This window comes from Macaca mulatta, chromosome 19 (genome assembly GCF_049350105.2).
Source record: "Macaca mulatta isolate MMU2019108-1 chromosome 19, T2T-MMU8v2.0, whole genome shotgun sequence".
Lineage (NCBI taxonomy): Eukaryota > Metazoa > Chordata > Mammalia > Primates > Cercopithecidae > Macaca > Macaca mulatta.
This window is the reverse complement of record NC_133424.1, coordinates 57,012,734-57,031,325: the sequence shown is the minus strand read 5'-3', so window position 1 is coordinate 57,031,325 and position 18,592 is coordinate 57,012,734. Positions and strand designations below refer to the sequence as shown.

General features: G+C 46.5%; 1 protein-coding gene across 1 annotated transcript in view; it reads left to right on the top strand.

Annotated features, from left to right (window-relative positions):
• LOC144337176 (uncharacterized) overlaps positions 1-10,147 on the top strand; it is a 45,176-nt gene extending 35,029 nt beyond the window's left edge. The window contains exons 2-3 of the mRNA XM_077980422.1: positions 6,815-7,083; positions 8,870-10,147. Coding sequence (XP_077836548.1) covers positions 6,815-7,083; positions 8,870-8,905 — 305 coding nt within the window. The 3' untranslated portion in view covers positions 8,906-10,147. The remainder of the gene's footprint in view (positions 1-6,814; positions 7,084-8,869) is intronic.
• The last annotated feature ends 8,445 nt before the right edge of the window (positions 10,148-18,592 follow it).

Here is an 18,592-nt window from a genome sequence, read left to right as displayed (position 1 = left end):
CTCAGTATCGATTTTTAAAATTTTATTGTTTTGAGACAGGGTCTCACTCTGTCACCCAGGCTGGAGTGTAGTGGTGCAATCGCAGCTTACTGCAGCCTCAAACTCCTGGGCTTGAGTGAACCTCTCACCTCAGTCCCCTGAGTAGCTGGGACTATAGGCATGTGCCACCATACCCAGCTAAGTTTTTGAAATTTTATTTGTAGAGACGGAGGTCTCACTCTGTTGCCCAGGCTGGTCTCAAACTCCTGAGCTCAAGCAATCCTCTTGCCTCAGCCCCCAAAGTGTTGGGATTATAAATGTGAGCCCCTGTGCCTGTCTCAGTATCTATTTTGAATATAAGTTGGACTTTCTCATACCAGAAGAAAGGCTTAGTCACCCTTGACACAGTTTCCAGGTCTCCACCTTCCCCCAGATCCTTAATGTGGGAGATCCAGATATCTGCCTTACACTACCACTTCCTATTAACCACCTCCTTATGCAACAGCTAGATACAAGCCACCTGACTGTCCCTCTGACCCCCAGACCCTGCATAGGCTGTGCGGATATGCCACAGTGATCACCTCCCAGTCAGTGTGACTCCATGCAACTTGTGCCTGCTGGCTCTAAACCCAGCTAGAATTCTCTCTGGAAAACTGCCTGAGGCCCCAATAAAGGCATCAGCCCACAGGTCTCTCATTTTTTCTTTCTTGCTCCCCACCCGCTGGTTGAGTGTGTGTGTCCCAGAAAACTCTCTTCTTCCTGTTGGCTCTGCGAGATGTGCTGTTCTGTCTTCTCTGGAACCTGAGTAATAAACTGCCCCTGTTATTTCATGTGTTTTGTCGTGCTGCCTCCTTTGTGTCTCACCTGACAGACACATCCAAACCTAACGTCTTTCCTGGTCAGGGCTGTCCTAAAGCATGGCTCTCTTCGTAGAAATAAACTGGACACAGGTCAGACAAAAGACTTAAGAATGTCTGCCATTATAAACAAGTGTACTGTGGGCCAGGCATGATGGCTCATGCCTGTAATCCCAGCACTATGGGAGGTTGGGGCGAGAGGATCCCATGAGGCTGGGAGTTCAAGATCAGGCTGGCCAACATGGTGAAACCCCATCTGTATTAAAAAAATAAAAATAAAAAAATTAGTTGGGCATAGTGGCACACGTCTGTAATCTCAGCTACTCGGGAGGCTGAGGCATGAGAATTGCTTGAACCTGGGAGGTGAAGGTTGCAGTGAGCCAAGACCATACCACTCCACTCCAGCCTGGGTGACAGAGTGAGACTCTGTCTCAAGAACAAACACACACACACAAAACAAACGAGTGTACTGTGAGAGGGACACCTGGTCACATGTCAGACATGTAGGCATTAGGCCGTCCACCAAGATAAAGAAGTAACCAGTGAAAATTACCCTTCAAACATCTATAACTAAATCTCCTAGAAAACTCAAGACCAAGTTAGAAAACATCAACAACAATCTGTGTCATCTCTATTAATTGTCTTTCCTCATTTAATTTAAGGAATGTCTTTCTCATTCAGTCAATTTTTTTTTCAGAGATGGGGTCTCACTATGTTGCCCAGGCTGGTCTCGAACTGCTGAGCTCAAGCAATCCTCCTGCCTTGGCCTCCCAGAGTATTGGGATTACAGGTGTATGACAAGTGGTTTTCAATGACACTCTGGACATTTTGGATATTATGAGATGCTGTATCTCATTTAAATCTTCTGTTATAGCAGGTCTCCTCTGACATCTTGCTGGTGAGGCAAAAGGGGCACCATCTTGTTACCACCAGTGGGGATGGAGCTCCAGGTTCCCCATTTGGCCTCTGTTGACTTTCCAGGTGGGGCGGGGCATCTGTTACTCTGGGCAGTTAGGAGAGTTCAGGCATCCCACTAAGACATCCTCTGATACCATCCTGCCAGCAAGAGGCAGAGACGCCTCATTACTGCTCCCTAGTGGCCTCAATGGACACTGCGGGGTCGATGCTCATTACTGCTGGGCAAAGATGACAGTCCCAGCTGCTTATTCAGCCTGGTGGAGGGGATGGGTGTCTCTGTACAGCTAGTAAGGGTAAATGTCCAGGCTTTTTCTGTGGGGCAGCAAAGTGATTATCTCCTAAAGATTTGCTGTCTTTAGCAAATCTTGTCAGGCTGCCCCTTCTTGTCCTTTGGCTAGAGCAGGCTTTGCTTGAGCCTCTTTTGGGTCTACACTCACTGGCATTTCTGGATTGCCAGGTTCTCCAGCTCCCAGTCTGGGATCTGTGAGGCACAAAGAAAGCCCAGAAAACTCACCACCGTGTCCTTTCTCTGGTCTTGAGATCCGTAGCCAGTCTGCCATATTCTCTCCTCCTTTCCGAGTCATCTATTTGTTTGTATTTGTTTGTTTATTCTTTAGCTACACCTTTGACAGACTGCTTGATATTATTCCCATAGAACAATGATGTTCTGTTCATATTGTCAGATTTTTTTCTCTATTGCTTTATTTTATTTATTTTTCCACAGGTTATTGGGGTACAGGTGGTGTTTGGTTACATGTGTAAGTTCTTTAGTGGTGATTTGTGAAATTCTGGTGCATCCATCACCTGAGCGGTATACACTGCACTGTATTTGTAGTCTTTTATCCCTTGCTCCCCTCCCATTCTTCCCCCCAAGTCCCCCAAGTCCATTGTCTCATTCTTATGCCTTTGTGTCCTCATATCTTAGCTCCCACAGATCAGTGAGAGCATATGATGTTTGGTTTTCCATTCCTGAGTTACTTCACTTAGAATAATAGTCCCCAATCTCATCCAGGCCATTGCAAATGTTGTTAATTCCTTCCTTTTTATGACTAAGTAGTATTCCATCATATATATATATATTCCATCATATATATAGTTCATCATATATATGTATCACAGTTTCTTTATCCACTCGTTGATTGATTGATGGGCATTTGGGTTGGTTCCATGATTTTGCAATTGTGAATTGTGCTACTATAAACATACGTGTGCAAGTATCTTTTTCATATAATGACTTCTTTTCCTCTGGGTAGATACCCAGTAGTGGGATTGCTGGATCAAATGGTAGTTCTACTTTTAGTTCTTTAAGGAATCTCCACACTGTTTTCCATAACGGCTGTGCAAGTTTACACTCCCACTAGCAGTGTAGAAGTGATAATATCCAAGGTTTTTAACTGTGCTCAGGGGATGGAGTAGAAAAAACTGTGCCTGCTTCATTTTCTGAGATTTTTTAAAACTAGATTTTTCTACATAGTATTTATTTCACAGTGGTTATGAAGTTTGGAGTCACATAGCCCTGAGTTTAAAAATGATTCACCTGGCCGGGCGCGGTGGCTCAAGCCTGTAATCCCAGCACTTTGGGAGGCCGAGACGGGCGGATCACGAGGTCAGGAGTTCGAGACCATCCTGGCTAACATGGTGAAACCCCGTCTCTACTAAAAAATACAAAAAACTAGCCGGGCGAGGTGGCGGGCGCCTGTAGTCCCGGCTACTCGGGAGGCTGAGGCAGGAGAATGGCGTAAAAACCCGGGAGGCAGAGCTTGCAGTGAGCTGAGATCCGGCCACTGCACTCCAGCCTGGGCGACACAGCGAGACTCCGTCTCAAAAAAAAAAAAAAAAAAAAGAAAAAAAAAAAATGATTCACCCACTTACAACTTGGCTTTTCACAACTCGCTTACCCAACATAAATCTCAGTTTACCTATTATAAAATGGGATATTAATAGTCTTTACAGCACAGGGTGGTACCAGTTGTACATGAGATAATGCATTTGATGAACAAAACTCAGTACCCGAAATGCAAGCAATGCATGCAAGCATCCAGCAGTTTTTTTCTCCTTCCTTCCTTCTTTCCTCCTCTTTCTTTCTTTCCTCCCTTCCTTCCTTCCTTCCTTCCTTCCTTTCTCTCTTTCTCTCTTTCTCTCTTTTCCTTCCTTCCTTCCTTCCTTCCTTCCTTCCTTCCTTCCTTCCTTCCTTCCTTTCTTTTTTGAGATGGAGTCTCACTCTGTTGTCCATGTTGTAGTGCAGTGGTATGATCTCGGCTCACTGCAACCCCCACCACCCAGGTTCAAGAGATCCTCCCGCCTCAGCCTCCCAACTAGCTGGAATTACAAGCACGTGCCACCACACCTGGCTAATTTTTGTATTTTTAAGTAGAGACAGGATTTCACCATGTTGGCCAGGCTGGTCTCGAACCCCTGACCTCAGGTGATCCACCTGCCTCGGCCTTCCAAAGAGCTGGGATTACAGGCGTGAGCCACCACACCCAGTCAGTGATGGATATATTAATTAGCTTGATTATAGAGATCAACTATCAAAACATCAAATTGTACACTTTGAACATATAACATTTTTATTTGCTTATTATACCTCAATAAAACTGTTTTTAAAAGTGTAACCATTGGGTCAAAAGTTATAGAAACATGGGTAACCTTCAACCTGTATTTCTAAGTTGACTTCAAGAAAGGTATTTACTACCTGTCATCCCAGCACTTTGGGAGGTCAAGACACGAAGATCACTTGAGCCCAGGAGTTTGAGACCAGCCTGGGCAGCACAGCAAGACCCCACTCTACAAAAGTTTTTCAAAAGTAGCTGAGCATGGTGGCATGCATCGATCTCAGCTACTCAGGAGGCTGAGGCGGGAGGATCGCTTGAGCTTGGGAGGTCGAGGCTACCGTGAGCCATGTTAGTGCCACTGCACTGAAGCCTGGGCAACAGAGCAAGACACTGTCTCAAAAAAGAAAGATATTTACTAATTTGTAATCTAGGTATAAGAGTCCTCACTTGAACTCTAAAGTTGGTCCTTAGAGTGCCCCATAACCCCTTGAAGTTATATACAAATGTAAGAAATGACCTGCATCACACCCAGGGTGACCTCCCACACAGCTGAGTTGTACCCTCTGTAGCTCCTATGAATCACCTTGATGCTGAGATGCACTGTGCTATAACATCCTTTTATTCTGCTAAGTCATAATCACACCATACAAATAAGAAAAGGATCTCAGAAGGGTAACCATCGAGAGCAAACATTTTCATCCCTAAATAACTTTTATACCAATATTTTTTAAAATTTGGAGCAAGATAGCACAACTCTTCTTTATAAAGGAAAATGCATATTCCGTAATTTATAAGAAATAGATTACAGGCGTGCAACAGCACATCTGGCTAATTTTTGTGTTTTTAGTAGAGACAGGGTTTTGCCATGTTGACCAGGCTGGTCTCGAACTCCTGACCTCAGGTGATCCGCCCACCTTGGCTTCCCAAAGTGCTGAGATTACAGGCATGAGCCACCATGCCAGGCCCTAATTATTATATTGATTATTTATTGCTAATCTCTCCATGACCCCCAAGACCCAGTGGCTCAAGACAATAAGAGTTTGTTGCAGCTTGTAAGTCTGCAGGTCAGTTGGGTGGTCCTTCTGAACTTGGCTGTATGTTTTTTAGTAGAGATGAGGTTTTGCCATGTTGGCCAGGCTGGTCTTGAACTCCTGACCTCAGGTGATCCACTGGCCTTGGCCTCCCAAAGTGCTGGGATTACAGGCGTGAGCCACCATGCCAGGCCCTAATTATTATATTGATTATTTATCGCCAATCTCTCCATCTAGGTGGCCAGATCTTTGAGGGTTGAGCCCTTGTCTGTTTTGTTGACTGCTGTATCATCAGTGCCTGGAACAGTTTGATGAATGAATACATGAATGAATGAATGCTGGCCACTTTGCTCAGGAGACTCACCCCTCTGCCAGCTGATCTTGGACTTGTCTTTTGGATCTCAGCTTAAATGTCACTTCCTCCAGGATGCGTTCCCTGATTTCCCCTGACTAAGTCTGGTCCTCCTGTGAGATCCTCGAATAGCATCTTACGCTACTCCTTTATAACACTTGTCATCACTTTATATATTTGCTCCATTTTTTTTTTTTTTGTGTGTGTGTGTGTGTGTGTGTTTTGACAGAGTCTCACACTGTTGCCTGGGCTGGAGTGCGGTGGCACGATCTTGGCCAACTGCAACCTCCGCCTCCTGGGTTCAAACGATTCTCCTGCCCCAGTCTCTCGAGTAGCTGGGACTACAGGCGTGTGCCACCACGCCCAGCTAATTTTTTGTGTTTTTAGTAAAGACAAGGTTTCACTGTGTCAGCCAGGATGGTCTCGATCTCCTGACCTGGTGATCTTCCCGCCTTGGACTCCCAAAGTGCTGGGATTACAGGCGTGAGCCACCGCACCCGGCCCTCATTGTGTGTTTTATGTCTCAGTTCCCTCCTGAAGTGTAAGCTCTAGGACATCAGGAATTTTGTCTGCTCTGTTTTCTGCAATATCCCTCGAGTGCCTAAAAAGGTGTCTGGCACACACAGTATGTGCTAAGTAAATGTTTGTTGAATGAGGAATGGATAAATATGATCCTCAGAGGCCACATAGTGCAGGGGTTCAGAGTGTAAGCTCTGGCATCAACATGTTTCAAATTCCAACTCTACCCCATGTGTGATGGTGAATGGGTAGTTTAACCTCTCAGTGCCTGTTTCTTTAATGGGGATATTAACAAAGCCTACCTCATAGGGTTGTTTTGAGCAATAAATGAGATAATATAGTTTACCAGTCATTATTCCTGTCATCTGTGTTATATTTATTATCTGGTCCAGACTCTTCCTTTCCCTGGGCCTCAGTTTTCCACTCTCTAAAACGGGGGGAGAAGAGGATTTGAATTGAGTACATGGATGGAACAGCTCTGAGGACCTGAAACCCAGAGCCCCAGCACTGACACCTCTCTCTCCCTCTACCTCCCTCCCTCCCTCTCTCTCTCTCTCTCTCTCTCTCTCTCTCTCTCTCTTTCTCTCTCTCCCCCTCCTGCAGAGGCTCCTGAGGATGACCTGCAGCCGGCCTTACTCAGGACCGCCATTCCTGCTGGAGGCATCGCAGGGATTGCCTTGGGTGTCCTGATCGGCATGGCACTTACAGGGACTGCCCGCTACTTTGCTGGGGTCATAAGGTCCCAGGTACCAGCTCTGGGCCCCTCAGAGGTCACGGAGCCAGGACTGAGTGTCTGGAGATCCCAGAGGGGGCTACTTATCTGGGAGCTGCAAGCTTCACTGGCAGGGACCAGGGGCACTGAGGATCAGTGGGTGAGTCTGCAGGGGAAGAACCTGCTCAGGAACTGGCAGTTGGGGCTGGGGCTGGCGCTGGGGCACCACCCATTTGTCCTGAGTTAAATCCTGGGCTCTTGAGTCAGATGGAAGTGGTTCAAAGCCCTCTGTCACCAGCTCCTTGCAGTGGTGACCTTGGAAGGGTGTCCTAACCACTCTTGCCTTAGTTTCCTCACCTGTGGGAAATGGGGATAAAGGTACCCATTACCTCATAGGTTGTGGTGACAATTCACCAGCATCATCGGTACTTAGCTAATGTCTGTACGTGGTAAATGGTAACTAAATTTGTCTATTAATAATATTGTTAAAGTAACAATATTATTAGTTATAACTAACATTTATATAGTGTCTACTAAATCCTAGGTATAATATCATATTATAATTATGGCATGGCTAATCATAAATATTACTACCTAGGCTGGGCACAGAGACTCACTACTGTAATCTCAGCACTTTGGGAAGCCGAGGCAAGTGGATCACTTGAGCTTGTGAGTTGGAGACAAGCCTGGGCAACATGGTGAAATTCTGTCTCTACCAAAAATATAAAAAATTAGTTGGATGTGGTGGCACATGCCTATGGTCCCAGCTACTCTAGAGGCTGAGATGGGAGAATCGCTTGGGCCCAGGAGTTTGAGGGTGCCGTGAGCCATCATGACGCCACAGTATTCCAGCCTGGGCAAAAGAGTAAGACCCTGTCTCAAGAAAGAAAGAAAGAAAAAGAAAGAGAGAAAAAAGAAGAAAGGAAGGAAGGAAGGAAGGAAGGAAGGAAGGAAGGAAGGGAGGGAGGGAGGGAGGGAGGGAGGGAGGGAGGAAGGGAAGAAAAGAGCTATCTCTTGCTGGTTTATAATTCCCTTGAGGGATTCTGGAGGTTTCTGGGAGTGGGACCCTGGGTCTGCTGAAGTCATGCTTCTACCGGCTGGTGGCATTCTGTGACTTGTGTCTGGGTCACCTTCTGCTCCTCTTCACATTGCCATCTCCTCTGTGTGTGTCCAATCTCTACTCTTTAATGAGGAAACTCGTGATGGCATTTAGTGTCCACTCGCATCATCTAGATGACCTCCTCATCTCATGATCCTTAATTGTATCTGCAAAAACCTTGTTTCCTTATGGCGTAATGTTTCCAGGTTGCAAGGATTAGGAGCTGGTATCTTTGGGTGGCCATTCTCCATCCTACTACCAGTTGTGCAAAGACAAATTGCAGCAGCCCCATGTCCTGGGAGCTTGCTGTATTTCACCCACTGCTGAGCCACTGCATTTAGCATCTCCTCATCTCATCGAGCAGGGAGGAGCTAGGGTTACACCCATTATGCAGAAGAAACTGAGGCTTAAAGAGGCTCTGTCTCATGCTTGAGGTCACATAGATGGTGAGCAGAGGAGCTGGGGGAGCTTCGAACCCATTTCTCTCTCACTGTATAGTCTGGGTCCTTAACCACTGTGCTACCTGAAGCCTGGAGCAGAATAGGGGTGGGATGGGACCAAGATCGCTCGTGGTGTGTCATCCCTGTGCACATCTGGGCAGAGACTGCATCAGCTCCATTTGCTGGGATGGACCCCAATATTATTCACCATGATAACATGAGGTTGGCTCTACATTCAAGGTTCTCTGGGACCTTGGGCTCACCTAGGAAGCAGAGATCTCATCTTTTTGCCCCCTTTCCTTCCCTCTGAAGGTGAGATGAATTCAGCCTGCTTTTGGCTTAGCTGCAGAGGAAGACACCTTTTCCACTCGCCTGTTGGGACTTAACTCTTCTTTCCTTCTCTCCAGTCCAGGAATCCTGTGGAGTTCAGCTCAGCAAGGTAAGGGTGAAATACTCTTTCAGAGGAAGAATAGTCTTCAAAATGTGTCTGGGCAAAATGGCTCTGAGGGCCCTCTGCTGTGTGCGCAGGGGGTTGCTGAGGATGAGGACTGGAGAGGGAGGCGCCAGACCAGTAAGCTTCAGATGCCAGACTGAGGAATTACATGTTCACCCCATGGACAGTAAGGGATCATGGGAGGGGATTTACCAGGAAAGAACGGCAGCATCCCAGACTTCTTGTAGGGTCAGCTGGGGGTCTTCAAGCCTCTCTTTTTAGAGGGGAGAGAGATGCTCCAAGAAGACTCAGTTCTATGACCCTGGAGAAAAACTTCACTGTACCCTCTGGGCCCCAGTTTCCCCATATGGGATAAAAGGGAGCTTAGACTGGAATCTCTGTTTAAACAGAGGAGTAATTTTGAGTAGGCTCTTTCTTAAAGTCAATTTTACAAGTTTTAGCACCCTTTAAGACAAAGAACATTACTACAAACTCTACGCTTCTGAAAGATCAGGGTTTTGATGCGATGTCTTCCAATAAGCACTTCCAATGGTGACCTGGAAAGGAGCCAGGTAGAATGCATTAAGCTGCAAACAAAAGATAACCTGGATCACAGTGGCAAAAATCATAATTGTCATTTTACAAGATGCCCTAGGTTTATTCCATGGCTCAGTGATATCCTCTCATCCATGCCTCCGTCCTCAGTGTGTTGCATTGCTGCTTCATGGTCTCAAGATGGCTGCCTGAACTCTAGACATTCCTGTCTTCACATCATGTCATTATGGTAGGCAGAATAATGACCCCCCACTGCACAGGTGCCCACATCCTAGTTCCTCAAACCTGTGATATATATTCAACATGGAATACTACTCAGCCATAAAAAATGAACGAACCTGTGAATATGTTACATTACAAAAACAAAAGTGACTTCGCAGATGTAATTAAGGTTACTGATATGTTTAGGCTTTGTCATCCCCACCCAAATCTCATCTTGAATTCCCATGTGTTGTGGGAGGGACCTGATGGGAGGTGATTGAATCATGGGGGCAGGTCTTTCCCGTTCTGTTCTCATGATAGTGAATAAGTCTCATGAGATCTGATGGTTTTATAAGGGGGAGTTTCCCTGTACAAGCTCTCTCTTCGCCTGCTGCCATCCATGTAAGATGTGACTTGCTCCTCCTTGTCTTCTGCCACGATTGTGAGGCCTCCCCTGTCATGTGGAACTGTAAGTCCATTAAACCTCTTTCTTTTGTAACCTGCCCAGTCTCAGATATGTCTTTATCAGCAGCGTGAAAACGGACTGATACAGTTACAAACGTCAAAATAAGGAGAGTATGCTGGATTATCCAGGTGCGTCCAGTTTAATCACCCAAGCCCTTCAAAGCAGATAACTTTCCCCAGCTGGAAGCAGAAGCGAGATGCGGCAGACAGAGGGCCTGGTGCAGTGGCTCATGCCTGTAATCCCAGTGCTTTGGGAGGCGAAGGTAGGAAGATTTCTTCAGCCCAGGAGTTCAAGGCTGCAGTGAGCTATGATTGCACCAGTGCCTAGGCGACAGAGGGAGACCCTATGTCTTAAAAGAAAAAAAAAAAAAAAAACTGTGAAGAGATGCGGCAGACAGGGAAGCCAGAGAGATTCCAAGCTGGAGAAGGATTTGTTGTGGTGTTGCTGGCTCTGAGATGTACAGGCTCAAAGGCAAGGACAGGAGAGAGGCCTCCGGAGCTAAGGGCAGCCCTCAGCTAACAACCAGCGCAGTAACAGGTTTCCAGCCTCATAATACCAAGGAGTTGGATTCTGCCAACCCAAACCTGAATGACAGCTTGGAAGCAGATTCTTCCCAAAGCCCCCCAATTAAGAGCTCAGCTGCCAACACCTTGATTTTAGCTTCATAAAGCCCAGAGCAGAGAAGCCATTTAGCCAACCTGGACTTCTATCTACAGAACTGCAAGAGGATAAACTTACGTTGTTTTAAGCTGCCAAGTCTGGGGGAATTTATTGTGGCAGCAATAGGAAAGTCGTTTATTTAAATGCAGGAAGCAGGGAATGGCTCCTTGGGACTCTGCCTGCATTTTTAAATTTTTTCAGAAGTGAATTAATTCTTAGAAACCTCCAAATGTATGTATATTTTGCCCTCTCACCTCCTTCAATTCGTTGCTTAAAACTCCATGGGGTCTACCCAGACTGCCTGCTTTAGCATTGAATTCTGCGTGCCCACTCTGGCACTCTGACGCTGCCTGCCCTCATCCCCCATGGCACACATCACTTTCCAATGTCATAGATAGTTTAGTAATTTTCCACTTATTTATTCATTTATTTATATTAGAGACAAAGTCCCAGCTACTCTGTCAGCCAGGCTGGAGTGCAGTGGCATGATCATAGCTCACTGCAGCCTCAAACTCCTGGGCTCAAGTGATCCTCCCGAGTAGCTGGGAGTACAGCCACACATCACCACACCCAGCTAACTTTTTGCTCTTGTGCTGAGATGGGGTCTCCCTATATTGTCCAGGCTGGTCTTGAACTCCTGGGTTCAAGCAATTCTCCCACCTCAGCCTCCCAAAATGCTGAGATTACAGTCATGAGCCACTGTGCCTGGCCACATTTCCTAATTATTATTTTTTATTTTTAATGTTTTTGCATTCTTAAATTTTTAAAAAGCATTTATTTATTTACTTTGAGGTGGGATCCTGCTATATTGCCCAGGTTGGTCTTAAACTCCCAGACTCTAGTGATCCTCCTGCCTCAGCCTCCTGAGTAGCTGGGAATACAGGCACATACCACCATACCCAGCTAACTTTTTGATCTTATGTAGAGATGGGGGTCTCCCTATGTTGTCCGGGCTGGTCTTGAACTCCTGGGCTCAAGTGATTCTTCCACCTCAGCCTCCCAAAATGCTGGGATTACAGGCATAAGCCACTGTGACTGGCCACGTTTTCTAATTTTTTTTAATTTATTTTTAATATTTTCACATTTTTAAATGTTTAAAAAAGCACATTTATTTATTTACTTTGAGACGGGATCTTGCTTCATTGCCCAGGCTGGTCTTAAACTCCTGGGTTCAAGTGATCCTCCTGCCTCAGCCTCCCCAAATGTTGAGATTACAGGCTTGAGCCACCATGCGTGCCCAGCCAGTTATTTCTTATGTATCTCAATTATTATCTGTTTCCCCCGTCCCCTCCCAGCACTCATAACATGTCATTTCTATAAAGGCAGAGATCTCTATTTGTTTCATTTGCTGGCATGCCCTGATACCTGAAACAGTGCCCGGCACAGAGTAGGGCCACACAAATCTTTGCTGAGTGAATGGACTCAGTGAGGGCACAGTCATAGGGCAGCAGCCTGGGCTGGGAGGTCAGTCCCGCCTGGGAAGACTCAATTTTGAACCAGCCTGTATGGTAGGTAAGGTACCATACTGGGAGGTAAGGGTGGGAAGTGGAGAGGACCTGGTTTATTTTCACCTGTTGGAAATAAATTGGAAGTTGTGTTACAGGGAGGGGCCCAGAAAGTCCCTTTCTCTCCTTGGGACAGCAAAAGATGGAATCTGCCCTGGGGGCTGAGTGGGTGAGTTGGTGGGGATTTCAGGAGAGAAAATCCTCCCTTTGCATGAAGGGGCAGATTTGGGAAGTCCATTCCAGCAGCAGCTCTGTCGTCTTGGGTGGGGAGGAGGGGAAAAGGGGAGAGTGCCTCAGGGCAGAGGTGGTGGGGAGGGAAGCTGGCTTAGGAGAAGGTGGGTGGTCAGAAGGTTCAGACATTCTGGGAAGAACAAGGTGGGTGGCAGAGGTCTTGAATGCTGGGCTGGTCTGGGTCAGGCGTCTTCAGTACAGGGACCCATAGAGTCTGAAGGCGTGGCGGGGTGATGTGGCCACATTGGTGTTCATTGATCTTGGTGTACAGAAAGGTGGGACTGGGGGTAGCAAAGGGCCCTTGGAAAAAGGCACACACACATGGAGGTTGAGAGTCAGGGTCTGAGATGCCCTGTGACTTTACCCAATCATCTCACCTCTGTGAGCTTCAGTGTTTTTAACTATGGGATGGCATAATCATATTCCTTACCCTACTCTTTTTTTTTCTTCCTTCCTTCCTTCCTTCCTTCTTTCCTTCCTTCTTTCCTTCCTTCTTTCCTTCCTTCTTTCCTTCCTTCCTTCCTGCCTTCCTTCCTTCTTTCCTTCCTTCCTGCCTTCCTTCCTTCTTTCCTTCCTTCCTTCCTGCCTTCCTTCCTTCTTTCCTTCCTTCTTTCCTTCTTTCCTTCCTTCTTTTTTTCCTTCCTTCCTTCTTTTTTTCCTTCCTTCCTTCTTTCCTTCCTTCCTTCTTTCCTTCCTTCCTTCCTTCTTTCCTTCCTTCCTTCCTACTTTCCTTCCTTCCTTCCCTCCCTCCCTCCCTCCCTCACCCCTTTCTTTCTTCTCTTTCTTTCCCTTTCCTCTTTCTTCCTTCTTTCCTTCTTCCCCTCCTTCCTTCCTTCCCTCCCTCCCTCCTTTCTTTCATTCTTTCTTCTTTCTCTCCCTTTCCTCTTTCTTTCTTCCTTCCTCCTTTCCTTCCTTCCCTCCCTCCCTCCTTTCTTTCATTCTTTCTTCTCTTTCTTTCCCTTTCCTCTTCCTTCCCTCCCTCCCTCCCTTCTTTCTTTCTTTCTTTCTTTCTTTCTTTCTTTCTTTCTTTCTTTCTTTCTTTCTTTCTTTCTTTCTTTCTTTCTTTCTTTCTTTTTCTTTCTTTCTTTCTTTCTTTCTTTCCTTTTTCTTTCTTTTCTTTCTTCCTTTCTTTCCAGAGTCTTGCTCCATCACCCAGGCTGGAGTGCAGTGGTGCGATCATGGCTCACTGCAGCCTCAAACTCCCAGACCAAAGCAATCCTCCCACTTCAGCCTCCTGAGTAGCAGCAACTACAGATATGCACCACCATGCCTGCTATTTTTTTATTTTTATTTTTTTGTAGAGATGGGGGCCCAGGCTGGTCTCAAACTCCTGGGCTCAAGCAATCACCCCACCTTGGCCTCCCAAAGTGTTGGATTTATGGGCGTGAGTCACTGCACCTGGCCTCGTCTGATGGTCTTGTTACCTGCTATGTCCCTAGCACCTAGAATAGGCATGGTAGGCACTCAGGAAATATATGTTGAGTGGCTCTCAGTCAGTTCGGGCTGCTAGAACATACCGCAGATTGGATGATTTGTAAAGAACAGAAAGCTATTTCATGCAGTTCTGGAGGCTGGAAGGCCTATATGAGGGTGCTAGCATCGTCAGATTCTGGTGGGGCCTCTCTTCTCGGGTGACAGACTGCCGTCTTCTTGTTGCATTCCCCACATAGTGGAAAGTGAACAAGAGAGCTCTCTGAGGTCCCTTTTATAAGGGCACTAACCCCTTTGGGAGGGACCTGATTACCTCCCAAAGTTTCCGCCTCCTAAAAGCATCACATGAAGGGTCAGGATTTCAACATCTGAATGACAGAGAGACAAACATTCAGTCCACAGCAGTGACAGAGTGAGTGAATGCGTACCCCGTCACAGGGCGGCAGTGAGATTATGACGCAGGGCAGTCATGACATCCAGTGGGAATTCACATTTGTTGATGGCTTATGCTGTGTCAGGCATTGTTCTGAGCACTTTCCTGGCACTGACTCATTCGATCCTCACAACTGTCTTGTGTGGAGAGACTGTGATTTCTCCTAGTCTGCAGATGGGGCACATGGAAGCATGCAAGGGTGACAAATTTTTCCCAATGAACCATGGCTGGGATGTAAAGGACTGTCCTGCCGGCCCAGGCAGTCAGATAGCCTTGTGCTCATAACTGGTGCCACAAGCCAGGGTGACAGATGGCCTGGCACACTGAAGTCAGGTGTTCATAACCACAGAGCTTCCTAGGAGGCAAAAGCATCATCATCTACTTTGCTTTATTATTTTATTTTAATTGAGATGGGGTCTCACCATGTTGCCCAGGCTGGTCTTGAAATCCTGGGCTCAAGTGATTCTCCCACCTTAGCCTCCCGAAGTGCTGGGATTACAGGTGTAAGCCACCATGCCTGGGCATCATCTCCATTTTAGAGCTGAGAAAAGTGGTCCCTAGAGAAGGGAGCTGACCTGCTGAGGCCACCCAGTTAGCAAGTGGGGGTCAGGATTTGAACCCACGCACTCTGGCTCCAGAGCCAGCTGGCTCAGCCTGATGCTTTATCAGGGCAGATACTTCGTGACTGCGTGTAGCAGCAGTAAGACACAAGCAGGGCAGCAAAATGAGGCAGCTGAGTGAGTCACGATCTCTTTCTTGCAATGCCAAGCTGCCCCTTATACCCTAAGTAACAGTTCCAGAGTTTTCTAAGCCTCCTGTTGAATCACCCATCCTCTCTCACTTCCTGTATTCTAGACCCACCTGACCTTCCTTCTGTGCCTCAATTTCAAAAACTTTTCACGTGCTGCTCCCCCTGGCTCACCCCTATGCCCTTCAGGTCTCAGCTACCATGTCCCCTCCTCCAGGAAGCTTTCCCTGATCCTGAAGCTGAGCCAGGTGCCCCCTTTGAATTCCTCCATCCCAGCCCTGCCTACTCTGGGTTGTTATCGTCTGGGGACAGGTCTGTCTCCCCCACTGGACTGTGAGCCTCTGTGAGAACAGGATTGGGGCTGTCTTAGTGCTGTGTCCCCAGTACCACCAGGAGCAGGGGTCAGCCCAGAAGAGAATTCAGGAGTGGGCGCGATGGCTCACGCCTGTAATCCCAGCACTTCAGGAGGCTGAGGCAGGTGGATTGCTTGAGCTCATGAGTTCAAGACAAGCCTGGGCTACATGGTGAAATTCCATTTCTACTAAAAATACAAAAATTAGGGGATTGGGTGCCAAGACGGCTGAATAGGAACAGCTCCAGCCTCCAGTTCCCAGCATGAGCGACACAGAAGACGGGTGATTTCTGCATTTCCAACTGAGGTACCAGGTTCATCTCACTGGGGTGTGTCAGACAGTCAGTGCAGGACAGTGGGTGCAGACCAACCAGCGAGAGCCGAAGCAGGGTGAGGCATCGCCTCACCTGGAAGTGCAAGGGAGAAGGGAATTCCTTTTCCTAGCCAAAGGAAACCGTGACACAACACCTGGAAAATCGGGTCACTTCCACCCTAATACTGCGCTTTACCAAGGGTATTAGCAAATAGCACACCAGGAGATTGTATCCCGCGCCTGACTTGGAGGGTCCTACACCCACGGAGCCTCCCTCATTGCTAGCACAGCAGTCTGAGATCTAACTGCAAGGTGGCAGCGAGTCTGGGGGAGGGGCGCCTGCCATTGCTGAGGCTTACGTAGGTAAACAAAAGCTGCCTGGAGGCTCGATCTGGGTGGAGCCCACCGCAGCTCATGGAGGCCCGCCTGCCTCTGTAGACTCCACCTCTGGGGACAGGGCATAGCTAAATGAAAAGAAGCAGAAACCTCTGAAGATGTAAACGTCCCTGTCCGACAGCTTTGAAGAGAGTAGTGATTCTCCTAGCATGGAGGTTGAGATCTGAGAACGGACAGACTGCCTGCTCAAGTGGGTCCCTGACCCCCAAGTAGCCTAACTGGGAGACATCCCCCACTAGGGGCAGACTGACACCTCACACCTCACACGGTCTCCGAGGGTACACCTCTGAGATGAAGCTTCCAGAGGAACAATCAGACAGCAACACTTGCTGTTCAGCAATATTCTCTCTTCTGCAGCCTCCGCTGCTGATACCCAGGCAAACAGGGTCTGGACTGGACCTCAAGCAAACTCCAACAGACTTGCAGCTGAGGGTCCTGACTGTTAGAAGGAAAACTAACAAACAGAAAGGACATCCAAACCAAAACCCCATCTGTACGTCACCATCATCAAAGACCAAAGGTAGATAAAACCACAAAGATGGGGAAAAAGCAGTGCAGAAAACCTGAAAACTCAAAAAATCAGAGTGCATCTCCCCCTCCAAAGGAATGCAGCTCCTCGCCAGCAACGGAACAAAGCTGGATGGAGAATGACTTTGACAAGTTGAGAGAAGAAGGCTTCAGTCGATCAAACTTTTCAAAGCTAAAGGAGGAACTACAAACCCAGCACAAAGAAACTAAAAACCTTGAAAAAAGATTTGATGAATGGATAACTAGAATAACCAATGCAGAGAAGTCCATAAACGACCTGATATAGATGAAAACCATGACACAAGAACTATGTGACAAATGCACAAGCTTCAGTAGCCGACTCGATCAACTGGAAGAAAGAATATCAGTGACTGAAGATCAAATGGAATGAAATGAAGTGAGAAGAGAAGTTTAGAGAAAAAAGAGTAAAAAGAAATGAACAAAGCCTCCAAGAAATATGGGATTATGTGAAAAGACCAAATCTACATCTGATTGGTGTACCTGAAAGTGACGGGGAGAATGGAACCAAGTTGGAAAACACTCTGCAGGATATTATCCAGGAGAACTTCCCCAACCTAGCAAGGCAGGCCAACATTCAAATTCAGGAAATACAGAGAATGCCACAAAGATACTCCTTGAGAAGAGCAACTCCAAGACACATAATTGTCAGATTCACCAAAGTTGAAATGAAGGAAAAAATGTAAAGGGCAGCCAGAGAGAAAGGTCGGGTTACCCACAAAGGGAATCCCATCAGACTAACAGCAGATCTCTCAGCAGAAACTCTACAAGCCAGAAGAGAGTGGGAGCCAATATTCAACATTCTTAAAGAAAAGAATTTTCAACCCAGAATTTCATATCCAGCCAAACTAAACTTCATAAGTGAAGCAGAAAAAAAGTCCTTTACAGACAAGCAAATGCTGAGAGATTTTGTCACCACCAGGCCTGCCCTACAAGAGTTCCTGAAGGAAGCACTAAACATGGAAAGGAACAACCAGTACCAGCCACTGCAAAAACATGCCAAAATGTAAAGACCATCGATGCTAGGAAGAAACTGCATCAACTAATGAGCAAAATAACCAGCTAACATCATAATGACAGGATCAAGTTCACACATAACAATATTAAGCTTAAATGTAAATGGGCTAAATGCTCCAATTAAAAGACACAGACTGGCAAATTGGATAAAGAGTCAATACCCATCAGTTTGCTGTATTCAGGAGACCCATCTCACGTGCAGAGACACACATAGGCTCAAAATAAAGGGATGGAGGAAGATCTACCAAGCAAATGGAAAACAAAAAAAGGCAGGGGTTGCAATCCTAGTCTCTGATAAAACAGACTTTAAACGAACAAAGATCAAAAGAGACAAAGAAGGCCATTACATAATGGTAAAGGGATCAATTCAACAAGAGCTAACTATCCTAAATATATATGCACCCAATGCAGGAGCACCTAGATTCATAAAGCAAGTCCTTAGAGACTTACAAAGAGACTTAGACTCCCACACAATAATAATGAGAGACTTTAACACCCCGCTGTCAACATTAGACAGATCGAGACAGAAAGCTAACAAGGATATCCAGGAATTGAACTCAGCTCTTCACCAAGCAGACCTAATAGACATCTACAGAACTCTCCACCCCACATCAACAGAATATACATTCTTCTCAGCACCACATCGCACTTATTCCAAAATTGACCACATAGTTGGAAGTAAAACACTCCTCAGCAAATGTAAAAGAACAGAAATTATAACAAACTGTCTCTCAGACCACAGTGCAATCAAACTAGAACTCAGGACTAAGAAACTCAATCAAAACTGCTCAACTACATGGAAACTGAACAACCTGCTCCTGAATGACTACTGGGTGCATAACG